This window comes from Rhinatrema bivittatum, chromosome 4 (assembly GCF_901001135.1).
Source record: "Rhinatrema bivittatum chromosome 4, aRhiBiv1.1, whole genome shotgun sequence".
Lineage (NCBI taxonomy): Eukaryota > Metazoa > Chordata > Amphibia > Gymnophiona > Rhinatrematidae > Rhinatrema > Rhinatrema bivittatum.
Genome location: NC_042618.1, coordinates 100324371 through 100343197, shown reverse-complemented (window position 1 = coordinate 100343197; position 18827 = coordinate 100324371). Strand labels below are relative to the sequence as shown.

The 18827-nt window shown below is 43.2% G+C and overlaps 1 protein-coding gene across 2 annotated transcripts in view; it reads left to right on the top strand.

Moving 5' to 3' along the window:
• PLCB2 (phospholipase C beta 2) overlaps positions 1–15803 on the top strand; it is a 152553-nt gene extending 136750 nt beyond the window's left edge. For both annotated transcript variants that reach the window (XM_029598517.1, XM_029598516.1), the window contains exons 28-32: positions 11561–11637; positions 12417–12512; positions 13677–13734; positions 14013–14099; positions 14772–15803. In XM_029598517.1, coding sequence (XP_029454377.1) covers positions 11561–11637; positions 12417–12512; positions 13677–13734; positions 14013–14099; positions 14772–15149 — 696 coding nt within the window. In that variant the 3' untranslated portion in view covers positions 15150–15803. The remainder of the gene's footprint in view (positions 1–11560; positions 11638–12416; positions 12513–13676; positions 13735–14012; positions 14100–14771) is intronic.
• The last annotated feature ends 3024 nt before the right edge of the window (positions 15804–18827 follow it).

Genomic DNA, 18827 nt, shown 5'->3' with positions numbered 1-18827 from the left:
GGTCCGTAAGAGTTATCCTTGCCTCGGACGTTCCTGATGCACTGAGCCTCCATCTACTCTAGTTCCAGATGCCTTCCATGGGAGAACTTCCACCCACTCGCCCTTCCGGAGGTCTTTTGTTCCTGTTATTGATGCCTTGTGTTCTTCTCCTGGGTCCTGAAACCTTCATCTCAGCCTTCAAGCTTCAGCTTGTGCTGCTCCCTGCAGCAGGTCCGAAAAGGCTGGGAGTAGTCGGAGGACCACTCAGAGACCAACCTTGCGTGGTTGGCCTCATTCAGGCATGCAGGTCGGCAGGGGCCTGGTCACCTCCAACACTAGACAAGGTCCGTCTTACCGCAAGGGGCACACATATCACCCCTAACGCTCCCAGCCAGCGGAGCGTAACATTCAGGTTCTGGAAAAACTGCAGTTGATCCTCCAAGTTTGGAGTATCAGAGCAGTATAAACTCTAACAGAATTCCTTAAATACTTTCCCAGTTTGAGGTGTCGTAGTCACGAATGCCCCATCTTTTTTCTTAATATTGCTTATGAATTTAGAAGGATTGGCTAACATGCGTCCCAACTTATTCCCTTGTAGAAACAATTTGTGCAGGACAGGAACATAGCATCGTTAGCTTTCTGGTGTAGTAAGTCATTAAGCAGATGTTGAGCCCCTTTAAATCTCTCCTTCCAAATGTCTGAGTTTTCCCTGTGCCACTGAGATCTATAATAGGACATTTGTCTTTTTAAAGTCTAGTATTTGTTTATTTGTACTCTTCTGCTTGAAAGCCACATAACTGATGGTGTCCCCTCTAATCACAACTTTAGCAGCTTCCCAGAATAAACTCGAGTTGTCTTAGTGTTGTGCAATAGCTGACTCATAAAGCTGCCATTTCTCGTTTAAATACTTTTGAAAAGCAGGGTCTAAACTCAGCCACTCCGGCATTCTCCATTGAAATAGCCCTGGCACCCTAAAATTTTGCCCCATCATGCAAAAAAAACGGGCAGTAGTCTGATATTAGTAAATTCCCCATCTCAGCTCTGTCAACCTCATTAAACAGTGATTCAGAAAGTAATATAAAATCAATTCTCGATTTTGTGGGATGGGCTTTTGGCATAGTGAGCATAGTCTCGCTCTTCCGGGTGGAGTGCTCTCCAAATGTCAACTAAAGCTAAGGTAGTGCACAAAAACCGAATGCCTTTCTTTTTACCCATTCTTTTGTGTCTTAAAATCACGACTCCCTTGTGTCTGGAAATTCCCGAGGAAAAACACACCTGATTAAACCAATGCTTCCTTAATTTTCTGTGCTGTTTATCTGTCGTGTGTGTCTCCTGGAGAAAACCAATATCCCCTTGCAACCTGTGCACATGTGCCAGCACTTTCTCTCTCTTTATCGGAAAGCCCAAGCCAAGTGCCAAAAGTGGAATATAAACATCCAAATAAGCCTGGCACGTGCCAGGTCACAGCAAGAAGGTTTAGGGTCCTTACCACACCATCTCCAAAGCGCAACGAGTGCTCCCCAGGCCATAAAAGCACCTATCTCACCCCGTTCTTCTGTATATAAATTCAACAATATAAAGCACCAAAAAGAAATAACATTCATTCTGCCATACAGTCTTCCCAATATCATGGATGAAACCCCTCCCTTAATAAACAGCAAATCCCCCACCCCCGCCACCCTTCCTCTGCCCCTTCCCACCCTCCATATCTCTTCCTTATCCAGTCATTATTACTGTGTTTCTCCATTGCTCTTCGCTTGGAGAGCCAGAGTCACTTCAATGCGACTGGGTGCCATTACCCCACAAACACACACACACACACACTGTAACAAACCCCTGCAAATAAACATACTTAAATATAAAGTCACGCAGCTCAATATGTTTCTGTGGAAAATCAACCAAACTTAGCAGCAAACAACAGATGTACATACAAGAATTTGAAGTAAGAAACAACACAAGCAGAAAGATGTATCCTCATTCTTCCATCACTCTCAGTAAATGCCATTATCACAAAAATTCAGCATGAGTTGATGCAACACGGTAACAAGGTCATTGCCCTGGGTCTCCCAGCTCACAAACCAACTTGTTTCTCTGCAGGTTGGCACTTTCGGAATGCTTGATCCAAAGTCAGAAATTCTTCCAAATAAAATAAGTTCGCCACCCCCCACAGATGACCATTGCCTCCAGCATTTCATCAGAAGAACACACTTTATTTGTTTCATTAGATGCGAAAGGACATGACACGACTATTTGGATAGGTCAAGACATCTACTTGAAGCCAGCAGGAATCAGCAACAAATGGGAGACCCTTAAAACAGATCGTAACACTCAAAAAAGCATTTTAATTGAGAACCATTGTAGCCACAGATTCAAACACAAGCGCCGCATCGTTGTGCCATATACGCAATTTGGCTGGAAACTGCAATGCAAAACAAGCTTGTTTCTCTGCCAGTTGGGAGCAGACAGGGGTAAATTCTTTTTGTCTTGGTGGCCACTTTCATTGAAAAGTCCTGAAGAACTTTTATGGAGCGGCCCTGGTATTGCAGTGAGGGCTTCGTACGAGAAGCATGCCAGACCACTCAGAGTTTAAAATGTGGGTAATCACCACATGTGGCCTTGACTCACCGTTTTTTCTAACCCCCAATCTGTGCACCCTCTCTATAACCCGCAAGTTTTGCAAACTGGGCAGGTTTAGTGTTTCAGGCAGCCAAGCAGCCAGCACCTCTGCTAATTTACTCTCCTCGATCTCCTCGTTGAAGCCGACAAAGTGCAAGTTGTTTTGGCGCAACCTGTTTTCTAGTTCAATTTTCTTCTCTTGCGCCGCAACCACTTTCTGAAGTGCATCTAATTCCCTTATGGCCTTATGGTCTCAAGTGCCTCGTCTTCTGCCACAGACATTCGTCCCTCCAGTGATTCCACCCGCAGCCCACATTCAGTGATAACATTCTTTCGTTCTGTGATCTGCTCAGAGACCCCATCTAGTTTCCCTGTTATCGCTGTTATGACTGCGGCCATCAACGCACTCACTGCCACCTCATCAAAAGGCCTTGTTGGCTGCTTCCCGTCACTTGCCATTTTGTTGTCATAGAGCTTCACTTTGTCTTTTTCTCTTTTTGTCAGTTTTACCTGACGAGGACTTAGACATATATCAGTCAATGCTCATGTACTCCACTAAATCTTTATTTTATTGCATCTCTGAAACCACGGATACTACAGATTGCTCTCAGATTGGGGAATGACACCCAGAGCCTGCGAAGAAGCGTTCTCTTAGGGTCACCGCATCACGTGACTCCCACCTTCTTTGTTTTTATTTAATTTGTTGTAATTAATTAATAGGTAAAGCTACTGTTCAATATTATTTTGATGTAGCATTTAAAACCTAATCTTCACCTTTTTGTAAGGAAGTGGTTGCTTAGCCATTAAAGGCAGAATAAAAGTTCAAAATTAAATTAAAAAAGGATTAGATTTGAATAGTGCAATCTGTTATTTGGTACTTTTTGGTATTCACGAAAGTACAAATGCAGATTTGTCTAAGGAAGTGTGACAGAGTGTACCAACAACTTCCTCGTTCTACCTTAAGGATCCCGGTTCCAGTTCCTTTCACCCTACCATAAGAACCCTGACCTAAAAAGCTTGAGGACCTAGGGAGCTGGTAGGACCTCCTGATATATTCGTATGGAATATCTTTACCTGACAATTGTACCTGATGCAAGGTGAGAAATTATTTTGTTTCTGTAAGTGTGAAGCACTTTAAATAAATACTTGCACCAGAATTGGAATAGTCAAGTCCTGTGTTCCTGGACTATTCCCGAGGCTGCTGCAGACCCGAATATGCTACAAGTGGTGTCAGTTTGGGGATTTTTTTCGCTTAAGCAGGAAGCACAAGTGAAAAAAAACACAGCCTCCCAGAAGAAAAAACTCCTTGTATAGTTTTCTTTTCTGGGGCCCTCAGATTTCAAATTCTACTACAGCAGGCCAAGGGGGCTATCCCCACCTGTACAGTCAAGTACTAAGTTAGGGCCAGACAGGCCAGCAGGTGTTTTTGTTTTCTCTGCCTCATGTGAGTTATTTATTTGGAAGCTGTCCCCAAAGGGAGATAAAATGGAGCAAGAAATCCAGGTCCTGACCACTGGTCAGCAACAGCTGCAGAATGCACTGCAAACACAAATAGTAAACAGCAGTGGCTGCAGGACCAATTATGCAAGAAAGCATAGTCTTAACTCAGCTAGCTGAAGCCCTGCAGTCAGCTCTGTCCAGAATATCTCGGGTACCCGCACCTTCACATGTCCCGTTTAAGATGAATGCAGGTGAGGAACCTGAGGTATTTCTAAAAAACTTTACATGGACTGCCTGCCTGTCAGCTTAGCTGGAGACCAGCTGGACAACTTACTTGGTGAATTTGCTCACCAACAGGAGTCGAGCGACTTTCCAGGCCACCAGTCCAGATGGGAGAACTTTCTATGAGGACGTCAAGGCCATTATACTAGAGAGCAGGGTACTCCCCAGAATATTTCCAGCAGCAGTTCTGGCGAGCGACCTTACAGTCCAGGGAGAGCCCCAGAAACCTCTTTCACCAAATGAGAAATGCTGATTAGAAGTGTCTGAGCTGGAGGCAAGGTCAGGACTGGAAGTAGCCCATCTGATACTTCCTAGATGATCTAGACCGGCCCATGCAGAACTGGGTCTGCTGGCACACTGGGCTCACGTTGGAGAGAGCCCTGGAAGTGATGGAAGTCAATGCTCACCAGCATAAGGGGCTTAAAGAGGCAACCTGTAACCATTCCCATGCAGAGGATATAGGACCTCAGCAATGAACCTCCGAGGAAGGCGGCATGCCCTCCATACCCACCTTTTAGATGCCAATCTCATCCACATGCTTTAACTGTGGACAGATAGGACACTTGCAAAGGACTGTCTGTATGACCGAAATGTATCAGTGGACTTTAGCTTGGTGACCCAGCCAATGCCCCAGGAAGACGTATACATACTAGAAAGCAATGCTCTGAAGCAGTGACGATCCGCAACCCAAAAATTAAAGGGGAATCCGGAGAGATGGGAACAACCCAGAAATGGGGCCTTGCAGACCCTCTCTTTTTGTGCCCTTTGGAGTCTATTTTAAGACCTGGATGCGCCAATTTTATAACATGCGCGTGTCACCGCGCGCATGTTATAAAATATGATGTCCGCGCGCACATGCGCCGGATTTTATCATCCATGTGCGCATGTGTGGGTGGGCCATGACTCACGCGTGCAGGGGGATTTTCCAATTACGCTCGGCAACACAATCGGCCTTTTTCCCAGTTCCCTCCCTTTCCACTTCAGTTAAGGAGTGGACTGGGAAGAAAATTCCCTACCCCCCTACCTAACCTTCCTCCCTTTTCCCCTCTCCATCCTGACCTCTAACCCATACCTAGGTACCCCACATTTTTTTATTTCTATACTTAATGCTCCACGGGAGCACAAGTAAACTCCATGTGCCAGCTGGCTGCTGGTGCACACTTCCCTCAGGTCAGCATCTAATGGCGTTGTCCTGGCCTGCCCCTCCCCACCCAGACCACGCCCCCTGCCCGTCCCTTTTACTTAGCCTGGCATTTCTGCGCGTAACGGAGGTTACACATGACCGGGCCCTTTGTAAAATGCACGCTGCATGCACAGGCCCCAGCTGCACGCGTAGCCCCCATTTTTTACTCATGTGGGCCTTCTAAAATCGGGCCTTTTTGTGCAGAGAATGGGCATAAAGAAGACCACTGTCCATATAGGAGGCTGATAACCGAAGAGTGTTTAAGTTAACCTGGTAGGGCAGAAATCCGACCGGCCCCACAGGAGTATTCTTTCTTTAAAACAGAAGGTCATGCAAAGGAAGACTGTTCTTAGCTTGGTGACCTGGAGTACAAACCCAAGTTAGTGGAACAACAGGAGAAAGAGCAAAGAATGGGGCCAGAGCCCCAGAACATTAATGACACATGGGAACAGGCTTGGGATCACAAGTTGTCAAAACTCCAAAGCTGCAATTTTATAGGTGTTCTGTGTGCACGACTTAAGGACTTTATAATCCAGGTGGAACTGGAAGGAGCATCTACCCAGGCCTTGGTAGATTCTGGTGGTAGCAAAATGCTCATTCACCGGGCCTTACTATGTCAAGGACATATTAACTATAATAAAATGGAGAAACTGACCTGTACATATAGGGACAAACAGAAGTGTTCAACTTTCCACATCCTCTTGACGACCGCCACAGGACAAGCCATGTTAGAAGTGCCTGTCCTCCCTGAGCTTCTGTCAAGATTATCCCCATTTTGCTACTTTATGAAGACAACTCTTGACGGTTGGGGACAATACAGACAGAAGGGGAAGCCACTTGAGACAGAGCCAGGGTGGGCTCCAAGCACATCTGAACGTTCAATCTGACAAGGCCAAGCTGAGGGGGAGGGTATGTGACGGAGTGTACCAACAACTCCATCATTCTACCTTAAGGATTCCGGTTCCGGTATCTAACCCAGTCCTCCTTAAGGCAGAAAGCCGCAAGGGATTCTGGGCGAAGGGAGGTTCCCTTCACCCTACCATAAGAACCCTGGCCTAGAAAGCTTGAGGAGGCCCCAGGGAGTTGGTTGGACCTTCTGGTATATTTGTATGGAGTATCTTTACTTGATAATTGTACCTGATGCAAGGTGAGCAATTATTTTATTTTTGTAAGTATGAAGCATTGTAAATAAATACTTGCACCAGAACTGAATTAGTCAAGTCTCGTTGTGTTCCTGGACTATTCCTTAGGCCGCAGCAGGCCCGAATACGCTACAGGAAGTATTAACATACTTTTAATATTTTCTTTTGCCTTCTTTATTTTTGCATTGCTTATCTCCCCTCCCCACTTCAGAGGTCTTGCACTAATATAAATAGCAAATAAATTTTTCTTTATAGATTTTCTTTTTTATTTGTAAATTGGTTTGCATCACATTGTTGACAGGTATTTGCTTTGATATTTGTTAAATGACTATAATCAATAAAAAGAAAATTAAAGAAAAAGAAACAATATTGAGTGGCTGAAGGAAAGTAGCACAAAGGTATAGAACCTTTCATCTGTAGGCCACTGGTTCCAGTCTGGCTCAGGCCGGCCATGGTGATTCGAAAGCCATTGGCGGCGTACATGAAACACGTTCATGCTCTCAGTTCAGCTCCTAGCGAACAGATGCCCACATCACAAAAAAATCCCCCCTATTCCACTCTGGCACTAATCGGCACCATTGCTGGGAGTCTCAGCAGAGAGGCCAAGGATCACCTAGGCATGGTGACTAAATTATGCTCTCATCCCTGGAGCTGGTCCCTCCAGAGCTGGTTTAAGGTGCGCTGGCAGGGTGGTAAGGGGAAAACTCGTCCTGCACAGCCCTCGCGGCACCAGTTCTCAGAAGAAGCAGAGGTCTTTGGCTACCAGTGCCATCAGTTCAGCATCTTTCACAGGCAGGAAAAACTCTAGAAAATTAAAATAAATTCAATCTTACCAGATGCATGCTGCATGGCATAGAGAATACACACAGCAATTATTCTGCGTCACTTTCCAGCATTGTTGTGATACAATTATGAATCGTTGCACACTTAATTATAGCATGGGTACAGATGTGAATGCTTCATGAAGAGCAAGGGGTTCATTATGGAGGAGCTTAACCACAGAAGTCGTGCTTCAAAGCTTGCAAGCTGCTCTTGTGACAAGATATCAATGCCTGGTATATAATTTAAAGCAGAAAAGTAAAAATATGATTTCTTTTATTTATTTCAGTGTTAAAAGTAGTTGTGGCTTCCTTCTGTTGCTATTTAAATGCTCGCAGTAGGTATATAGTGCAGCACAGTTTTCTGATGATAAACTGGTATCACAGATTTCATTCCAAAAATGTGACATCCAGTGAGCCATATCAAAGAGTCACATGAAACGTTCTCCTGATAAACCTCTAAATCTGTCATATTTAAAGCACTGAATGTATGTTTGGGTTTCTTTTATTTTGTGATATGAAAATTTGGTGGCGCGAGAGATCCACTCTGAGGGCTCTGCCGAGCCTCCTGACCCTCTCGAGACTCGTCAGCATGAACAGCTGACTGACCCTAAAGGACTCAGAGGGCCTGATTCAGGAAGAACTACCGTAGTTCTCATTTTCTGCCATTGGCAGAAAATTTTATTGAATAAGGCCCAAAGGCTGCAAGCTCTGCGTTCCCATAGTCTTTACTTGTGTAATATAAGAGTGCATGAGACCAATTTCACCATTTTCATGTTGTGCAATGCTAGGATATTGCTAACATCAGGCCAGTTCTCAGTGATTTATGAGCAGTTATTAGTAGTTTGTTTTTAATAGCCTGAGTTGTGCAGGGATTGTTAGGAGGTAGCACTCATTGGATCTGCTGTACATGAGAATAGACAGGGTTTTCTGCAAGGGTTTTGTCTACATCAGAACATTCACTCTGGTAGATTTGCTTGGTATAAATAATCACTCTTGTTTATTACTGCAGTTATTGCACAGATCTTTTTGCTAGGAGAGCCCCTCATTTGTGTACTATATTCCTTTGGGCTTTTCAGAATGTTTGTCTTCCCATTAATCACTTTCATGCCATGTATGTTCCCACTTTTCCTCCTTCTCATGAACACTCGCAGAGGCAGGCGTTCTCTTTTCTCACACATAACCCAAAGGAGAGCAAAGACCAACAGGACAGAGACTTGGTGGAAGGAGGATAATCAGTGGTACAATGCTATATCAGGGTATTATATCGCAATGATAGGGAGGATCAACTTGGTGGGGGTGTGGCACTTTATGTCCGGGAGGGTATAGAGTCCAACAGGATAAAGATCATACAAGAGACTAAATGCTCAGTAGAATCTATATGGGTAGAAATCCCATGTGTGTTGGATAAGAGTATAGTGATAGGAGTATACTACCATCTACCTGGACAAAATGGTCAGACAGATGATGAAATGCTAAGAGAAATCAGGGAAGCAAACCAATTTGGCAGTGCAATAATAATGGGAGATTTCAATTACCCCAATATTGACTGGGTAAATGTAACATTAGGACTTGCTAGAGACATAAAGTTCCTGGATGGAATAAACGACTGCTTCATGGAGCAATTGGTTCAGGAACCAACAAGAGAGGGAGCTATTTTAGATATAATTCTTAGTGGAACACAGGATTTGGTGAGAGAGGTAATGGTGATGGGGCAACTTGGCAACAGTGATCATAACATGATCAAATTTAAACTAATAACTAGAAGGGGCAATAAGTAAATCTACAGCTCTAACACTAAGCTTTCAAAAGGAAACTTTGATAAAATGAGGAAAATAGAAAAAAACTGAACGGTGCAGCTGCAAAGGTTAAAAGTGTTCAACAGGCATGGACATTGTTTAAAAATACAATCCTAGAGGCGCAGTCCATATGTTTTCCACACATTAAGAAAGGTGGAAGGAAGGCAAAACGATTATCGTCATGGTTAAAAGGTGAGGTGAAAGAGGCTATTTTAGCCAAAAAAAATCCTTCAAAAATTGGAAGAAGGATCCATCTGAAGAAAATAGGATAAAACATAAGCAGTGTCAAGTTAAGTGCAAAACATTGATAAGACAGACGAAGAGAAAATTTGAAATGAAGTTGGCAACAGAGGCAAAAACTCATAATAAAAACTTTTTTAAATATATCCAAAGCAAGAAACCTGTGAGGGAGTCAGTTGGACCATTAGATGACAGAGGGGTTAAAGGGGCTCTTAGGGAAGATAAGGCCATTGCAGAAAGACTAAATGAATACTTTGCTTCCGTGTTTACTATTGAGGATTTTGGGGAGATACCAGTTCCGGAAATGGTTTTCAGGGGTGATGAGTCAGATGAACTGAACGAAATCACTGTGAACCTGGAAGATGTAGTAGGCCAGATTGACAAACTAAAGAGTAGCAAATCACCTGGACCGGATGGTATGCATCCTAGGGTACTGAAGGAACTAAAAAATGAAATTTCTGATCTATTAGTTAAAATTTGTAACCTATCATTAAAATCATCCATTGTACCTGAAGACTGGAGGATGGCCAATGTAACCCCAATATTTAGAAAAGGCTCCAGGGGCAATCCGGGTAACTATAGACCAGTGAGCCTGACTTCAGTGCCGGGAAAGATAGTGGAAAATATTCTCAAGATCAAAATCATAGAGCCATGTATAAAGACATGGTTTAATGGAACACAGTCAACATGGATTTTCCCAAGGGAAGTCTTGCCTAACAAATCTGCTTCATTTTTTGAAGGGATTAATAAACTTGTGGATAAAGGTGAACTGGTAGATGTAGTGTATTTGGATTTTCAGAAGGCGTTTGACAAAGTCTCTCATGAGAGGCTTCTAAGAAAACTAAAAAGCCATGGGAGAGGAGGCGATGTCCTTTCGTGGATTACAAACTGGTTAAAAGACAGGAAACAGAGAGTAGGATTGAATGGTCAATTTTCTCAGTGGAAAAGGGTAAACAGTGGAGTGCCTCAGGGATCTGTACTTGGACCGGTGCTTTTCAATATATTTATAAATGATCTGGAAAGGAATACGGCGAGTGAGGTTATCAAATTTGCGGATGATACAAAATTATTCAGAGTAGTTAAATCACAAGTGGATTGTGATACATTACAGGAGGACCTTGCAAGACTGGAAGATTGGGCATCCAAATGGCAGATGAAATTTAATGTGGACAAGTGCAAGGTGTTGCATATAGGGAAAAATAACCCTTGCTGTAGTTACACGATGTTAGGTTCCATATTAGGAGCTACCACCCAGGAAAAAGATCTAGGCATCATAGTGGATAATACTTTAAAATCGTCGGCTCAGTGTGCTGCAGCAGTCAAAAAAACAAACAGAATGTTAGGAATTATTAGGAAGGGAATGGTTAATAAAATGGAAAATGTCATACTGCCTCTATATTGCTCCATGTTGAGACCGCACCTGGAATATTATGTTCAATTCTGGTCGCTGCATCTCAAAAAAGATATAGTTGCGATGGAGAACGTACAGAGAAGGGCAACCAAAATGATAAAGGGGATGGAACAGCTCCCCTATAAGGAAAGGCTGAAGAGGTTAGGGCTGTTCAGCTTGCAGAAGAGACGTCTGAGGGGGGATATGATAGAGGTCTTTAAGATCATGAGAGGCCTTGAAAGAGTAGATGTGAATCGGTTATTTACACTTTCGAATAATAGAAGGACTAGGGGGCATTTCATGAAGTTAGCAAGTAGCACATTTAAGACTAATCGGAGAAAATTCTTTTTCACTCAACGCACAATAAAGCTCTGGAATTTGTTGCCAGAGGATGTGGTTAGTGTAGTTAGTGTAGCTGGGTTCAAAAAAGGTTTGGATAAGTTCTTGGAGGAAAAGTCCATTACTGGCTATTAATCAAGTTTACTTAGGGAATAGCCACTGCTATTAATTGCATCAGTAGCATGGGATCTTCTTAGTGTTTGGGTAATTGCCAGGTTCTTGTGGCCTGGTTTGGCCTCTGTTAGAACAGGATGCTGGGCTTGATGGACCCTTGGTCTGATCCAGTATGGCAATTTCTTATGTTCTTATGTGTTTATTGATCTTTTCAATAGCAAATCAGCAAACTGATGGAGCTGGCACAGGAGAAGCAGGCGAGTGAGCTGAAAACCCTGAAAGATTCTGCAGACAAGTAAGTCGAGCCAGATGCTTCTATACAGTCTACCCAATCTGGGCTTCAAAGAGCTACATTTCTGCTTTTGGTGTTTTTCTTATTAACATTTTCCTATTCCAGTTCCTCTGGCAACCGCTCTGGGTGTGCTCTGGTGCTACCCTAGGCCTGCACATCATGTCTGTTAGATGAGGCAGGTTTCAAGGTGTTGTCCATAGGACTGTAATTTGTGACTCACAAGATTGAGTCTTCCTGCCGTCCTAGGCTAGACCAGGTATCATAAGTGTTCTCGTTTCCAAGGGAGCCAGGTGATGTTCCCTCCAGGACTCTGCTGCTGCTCTTTAAGCAGTCAATAGATAATCATTGCCAGGTGGGAGCTCTGAAGGAAGAGGCTTGCTGTGGTTGACCGCCAGTAGCATAAGGCATCAGTGTGTTTTTACAGGACTGAGATTTTATGTTTATTATGGAAAAAGACTATCAATAGAGCTGGAGATATTAACCAGTTAGAATTTAGCCAGATAAGTGCCAAAATTTTCATTTAGCTGGCTAACCTCTGAGTTACCTAGCTAAATACTTTTGAATATGGACCTCCAAAAGTATTCACTCCCAGGAGGGACATCAAATCCATGAACTGTAGATGTCAGGCTCACTAACTGTAATGATTTGTTTTTAAAACAGTACCTGAATGTAATCCACTTTGAAGTGCCTGAAAAAGTAGAATATAAATAAATAAATAAATAAATACCTAACAAAACATAAAATACATGGATTACCAGATTGAGCATTTTGTTTCTCTTCAGTGATGCTAAACAGATAAAGAAGAAGCTGGAAGTAAAAAGGCAAGAGCGGATAGAAGCTATGTGCAAAGCCACCATGGACAAGGCATCTCAAGAGAGGTACATTCAGCTCCTGCTGGTTCCATTATGTAATGTCAAACTGTCATCTAGCAGAGCCCAGATGGAAACTTATTCCTACCAAACTTTAAATGAAAACCAAGCAGCATCAACCATGTTTGCAGCCATGCACAGCCTTGTCACGCACTCTTCCCTGCTATCTGCATGAATGGGATTCAAACAACTCTGATGCTTTATTCTTTCATTTACTAAGAGTCAGGGAAGAAGGTATATTAAGTAGCAATAACTAACTTTATCCAGTATTTTACCATAGAACATCTGTCAATGTTGAGAACTATTACACTTCTCTAAATTCCCAGAGGTCCACAAACATAAATTTACAGATCAAGCACCCCCTGTCCTCAGGGTTGAGCACAAAAGCAATGAAATGTCCTCTATCCCATGAGAGGAAAGGTGTCAGAATCCCCTTGCATCCCTGTCAGCATATTTCCTTCAATTAAGTGTGACGGGAGAGAAGAATTACTGGCATGAGGATATTCTGGGACTGTGCACTTGACTCCATTTTTAATGCATCAAGCGGTAATTTTTCAAATGTCTGAGGGTAGGTGCAAAGTTCGCAGAATCTTTACTCCACAGACGTTGTCCTAGGTCTGAAAGGAAAAGTACACACATACTCTGCCATCGAGAGCTGCAGAGAGAAACACCTGCTTTATTGCCTGACGAGCAGCACAAGTAGAATCGAAAGTGCAAAACTACACACATTGTTGCATTCCCTGCCTTGACACTGTGAGAATATCTCTGCAAAATGGGAGTAAATGTACATGCATTGTAGAACATGCAAGCTTTTACCCTTGAAGGGGGTGGGCAATTGTCAGATGGCCATTTACCCATGGCCTGTGAAAATTGCCTTCTAAAGGAGCAGTTTAGTCCAACTATATAACTAGGTATAGAGTCCAACTATTATAAAAAGTATAGAGTACCACTGCACATTCACTGAGGAGGAAAATAACTTCTTAAACAAAGAAAGGTTTGCATCATGACAAAATGTAATTCTATAAATTAGTAGCATAATTAGAGAACTGATAACACTCCTCCTTACTAGTTGCTTCTGAAAGTTAACTTGACACCGCTAGATACACATTCTTTTACCAGTTAGGATGCTCTGGTTATCATATTTTGCTGCTAATTACTTTTTTATATCTTTAGATTAAAGAAAGAAATTAATAACTCGCATATTCAAGAAGTGGTGCAGGTGCTCCAACTGGTATGTGGAATATTAGCAGCAATTTAATGTTCACGCATGTGCATGTAAAGGCGGCATCTACAGAACAGGCCTCTTGACAGAGTATGTGCAGGCCCATGACTGCACTGAAAATGCTCTCTGTAGATGTAAAGACCCACGCTTACAATGACATTCTTTGCAGAATAGGCAATGGTCTCTCTAGAGTATGTAATTGTCCAGGGCTGTGTTGCACATGTTTCTTGTTGTCTATAATACCAAGATGAGCCTTTAATTGTAGTCTTTGCATTTATTCCTTATAGATGACTGTAAAGTGTAGCAACCAGCAAAAGATACTGGAGGAAAAGCAGCAGGCTTGTCTGGAGAAGATAAAAGAAAAAAGCAACCAGGTAAAGTACTTCCTAAGACTATGGGGTTTTGCTGTCAGAATCATTTAATCTAAGTAGGTAGTCACACAGAACTCATAAATCACAAACTGAAATCAATGCAACCGTATGCACTGTATGTAGCCAGCATATTTTGTCATGTTTATCCCAATATAAAGTAAATTGCATATGCCCTCTTACTGTTATTAAGAGGATCTCCAGCAAGGCACTGAAGACATAATCAGTAATCAATCATTCACCACACCTAATTTCTATAAGCCTTACTGCCCCTCATTCTGCCATGCTGCCTGCAGGAAAGTCTCACAGGTTAGCCTGAGGAGAAGCTTGCAGAGGAGACATTGTGAAGCTGAGACGAAGCGTTGTACTTCTTTTGAGCACCGAGTGGCAGAGGAGTAATGAATAGCTTGAAGGTTGTTGGAAAGGTGATATTCTGTCTCTGCAGCAGAGAAGTGCACCCTTGAAACAACCAGTTAAGATGCATTCTGAAGTCTTTTTCCCATGCTGCCTGTGTCGCCCCCCATTACTTCCAGAAACAAAAATATAGGTTAATTTAATCTGTTTCTCCTTGTCCCCATCCACTTGAAACCTAACCTGTATTTTAAGCTTGAGATCCGGCACTGATTGACTATGTTTCTCTTTTGAACTCTGCAAATGCATTGCGCCTGCGGTAAGCAGTTTCAACAGGAGGTGCAGACAGAGCATGAGGAGAAGACAAAGGCCCTCACCGTGGAGATTCAAGACGTGCTACAGAACAGCATAAAGGCCTGGTTTCCGCTTCAGGCAAAGGAAGAGCTGCTGGATTCTGTTAGCTCAGGGGAGGAACAGTCACAGAAGGAGTCCGTGGACTCTGGAGAGATTTCAAGCAGCCAAAAAGAAGATGAAACAAAAGAGCTTCTGCCTGGAGAGACCACCAACTCCAACATCTCCCTCCAGAAATTAGGAGAGGAGGGAGAGAATGAGCACGCATGCAAAGAGACTGCTACCCCTAATCCCCCTGAACAGGAAATAGTTCAGGAAAGCATTCCTTCTCAGCAACTTCAGGATAGTTCTTAGGAATTAGGAGAGCCTCGTTAAAGCTAAGGTCTTTACATGTGCTCTCTTCATAGTTAGGGTAGCTTTGTCTGATTCTGAGAGAAACACGAGGCTGCTGTCATTGTCCATTTGTTGTATAGAAAAACAAGGAAGAGAGGAGGCATCCATGGCTCAGCCGTTCAATGGGGATTTAGAAGAAGAGAATATGACAGAAATTGAAAGCTAGCATGGCAAATCTGGCCTTGGTGTGATGTCCTTTGAGTAAGATTTCTCTCTGCAGGGTACTGACACTAGATGGGTAAATTTTGCACATGCTTTGACAGGTGTGAACCTCACTCACGAGCCAGGGTATGCTGAGTATGATCTCAATTTTTCAAATTCACTGCTAATGCCTTTTTTAATGCTTGCATTATGCCAAAGAGAGCTTCCTTCTGGTGTTCATAAGATGCAATATGCACCTGGAAATTCTTTTTAAATCAGGCCACTGGCACCCAATACAACTGGAACTATTTCTGGATCTTTCTGCCACATTTTCAGGGTCTCTGATTGCATCATTTGATACTTGAGGGGCTTCACTCTCTACGTACGGTCCACTCCAATGCTTCCCAACCCTCTCCTGGAGACACACCTAGCCAGTCAGATTTTCAGGATTGCCGCAATGAATATGCATGAGATAGATTTGCATACCCTGGGTCTCCAATGTATGCAAATCTAGCTCATGCTTATTCATTATGGATATTCTGAAAACCCGACTGGCTAGATGTGCCTCCAGGGGAGAGTTTGGAAACACTGGTCCACAGAATAGTTGCTTGGTACTGACACATCTATCAGCAGTGCTGTTCTTGTTCTTTTCTCTTTTATCACTATATCTTGTTTTTTCTTGCATCAAGCTTTTTATCTGTAAGGATGGGGATTTCCCAGGTGATCACAACTTCTTCATTCTTTACAGTTCTCTCAGGGTCATGTTTCCAGTGCCTTTCTGGTACACTGATGTTATAATCTTTACAGAATTTCCAGTGAATAAGGCATTCCTTTCTGTATCGGCCTTCTGACATCAACACATGAGGTGTATAACCATTTCTAGTTCTGTTTTACAAAATCTGCATGTATTTGTTTTATTGAGGGTTTTTTCTATGCTGGCTCTAAACCATCTTGTCTGTAATCCACTATCCTGTGCTGCAATTATCATCTTCAAGTCTAAGCTTACCTCTTCTTAACCCTTCTTGAGTCTGATCTTGATCTCCTGAAACTTTCAGGGGTGTTCCCACCAACCTTCCACTTACCTCTTCTCATGAGTAACCGGGAGTTATAAGAAGCCCCATTAAGTAGCAGAGTAGGTGCTAGTGGTGCACCCCAATGGTAAGGGCTCTGAAAAATTAGGACATCATCCTATGGGGACTTAGTCACGTTCCTTCAATTTCCTGGAATCTTAATAATCTTCTTTATACCAGATTTTGAGCCATGTATTGACGTTTTCCATATGGTGCAGCCTTTCCTCTCCCTTTCCAGGAACAGATAATACTTCGGAGAAGGCTATGGTCTTAACCATGTGCCCAGGTTGCTTTTCCAGTATCTGGAAAACTCTGTGCTGTAAAGGTTCTCTTTCTAGCCATGATATTGATCCCTGTATGAATGGTAACATCGGTTTTATAGTCCTTACTTTCTGCTTTAATTGCATGAATAATCTGGTTTGCTGAGGCATCTGGAAGGCACTTAACTATTATGTAGCCCTCAAAATGTGTGCCCAAGTTAGTGCCTTTGATAACAGAGTCTCCCAGCAGGAGTTTTCTGTTTTGATGTTCGTCTGACGGTATTCTGGGGTTCATGCATACCTTAAATGTCTTTTCTTTTTTTTCTGAAACCACTTCAGTTTCCATTTCTGGAGCATCTTCATTTTACAGTGCATAAAAGGAATTATGAATGGGTATCATTTGGGGAAGGAGGTGTCTCTGTGTCATATATCCTACCAGAGTCCATGATAACCCATTTATTCCTGGGTTTTTGAAATCACTATGGGAGTGGGGGTAGACTTTTTGGATGCTGTATAGTGGAGGCTTTTCTGGGGGTTGCTAATTCCTCTTTGGCCCCTTTAATTTTAGATAATTCTGCTTTAAATTGTCAACTCCTTTTTCATTGTAGAGAGCTGAAAACAGATGGGGCAAGCTATAAGCTTCCAGATGTTCTGCCTTAAGAAAAAGACACCACAGTTATTACAATAAATAATACTCATTATGTTCATTTTGATATAGGATACTTTTATTATGATAAAAGGTCCAATGGATTTGGAATATTGCCCCAGACAAACCCAGGAAGTGGATGGAGAAAATAACAATAGAAATCAGCTCAACAGTCTACTAAAAAAGTGCAGAGAAGGAGGCCAGGAAGAACAGCAAGGCAAATAGGAACAGCTGGAAAGCTATGAGCACAAATAAAGTTCCAGATTTGCCGACTCTAATGGTGGACGCAGACTTGGATATTGTTGCTATTATAGAGAAATGGCTCATGAATGGGATACTGCTATACCCACTGCTATAATCTGTTAAAGAAGGATAGAGGTAACAGAAAACGGGGAGGAGTAGCTTTTGATGTCAAAAATAATATCCAAGCAACTGAAATGCAGTGGGCATGGGAAGAGGAGAAAGCATTGTGGGCTGTCTTAGAAAGGGGTAAGGACACTTCAGTTACATTGGTGGGGTCTGCAGGCCTCTGACTCAAACAGAGCAACTGGACAGAGATCTGACCGGGGATATCCAAAAGGTAGGAAGGAAGGGTGAGGTGGTGTTAGTTGGAGATTTGAATCTTCTGAGTATGGACTGAATTATCCCTGCTGCAGAATCTGTAAGAAGAAGCGAGATTGAGCATGCCCCTTCAGGAACGCTGCTTCAATAAATGGTGATAGAACCCATGAGAGGAGGGGTGATACTGGACCTAATACTCACAAATGGAGATGCCTGGGTAGGTGCACCCCTGAGCACCAGTGATCATCAGACAGTTTAGTTTGATATAACGACCACGGTGGCGAGCAGTCACATATAGATCAAAGTCCTGGATTTCAGAAATACCGATTTTGGTAAAATGGGAAAGTATCTTGCAGAGAGTTGCTGGAAAAAGGTAAAGTGGAGCAACAGTGGCCCAAACTAAAAAGAGCTATAATAAAGGCAACTAATCTTTATATAAGAAAAGAAAATAAAAGTAAGAGAAAAAGGAAAGCGGTATGGCTGAAAAATAAAGACAAAAAAGATGTTGCGCTTGGAGGTGGACCCTTGTCCTGGAGCAGTGTGGAACGGCTCCCTGGTAGGGACCAGGAAGCACCTGCCCCCAGGGGGCGGAGCACAGGAGGAGACAGAGGCTAGGATGAGCTTCAGCACTGGAAGCCTGCGGTCCCCCTGGGTGGAGCTTGGACTTAGGTGGGCCTCGCAGGTTCTCCCGGAGAGGTAGTAGAGAGGCTTGTCCACAAGCAGCAAGGGAGCGCAGTCGGTCACTAGGCTGTAGGCCTAGAGAAGCAAGGAAGGCCAGTACAGCATAGGGGATGACAAGGCAAGGGACAGAGCCAGAATCAGAGACGTCGTCAATGGCAGCCGGGGTCAGGCTGCGAGGATCAGTCCGAGGAGTAGTCAATGTAGCAAGGGTCAGGGTTCCAGAGGTCAGAAGAGGACACAAGGCAGGCAGAGATCAAGATCCAGGCAGCAAGCAGAATGG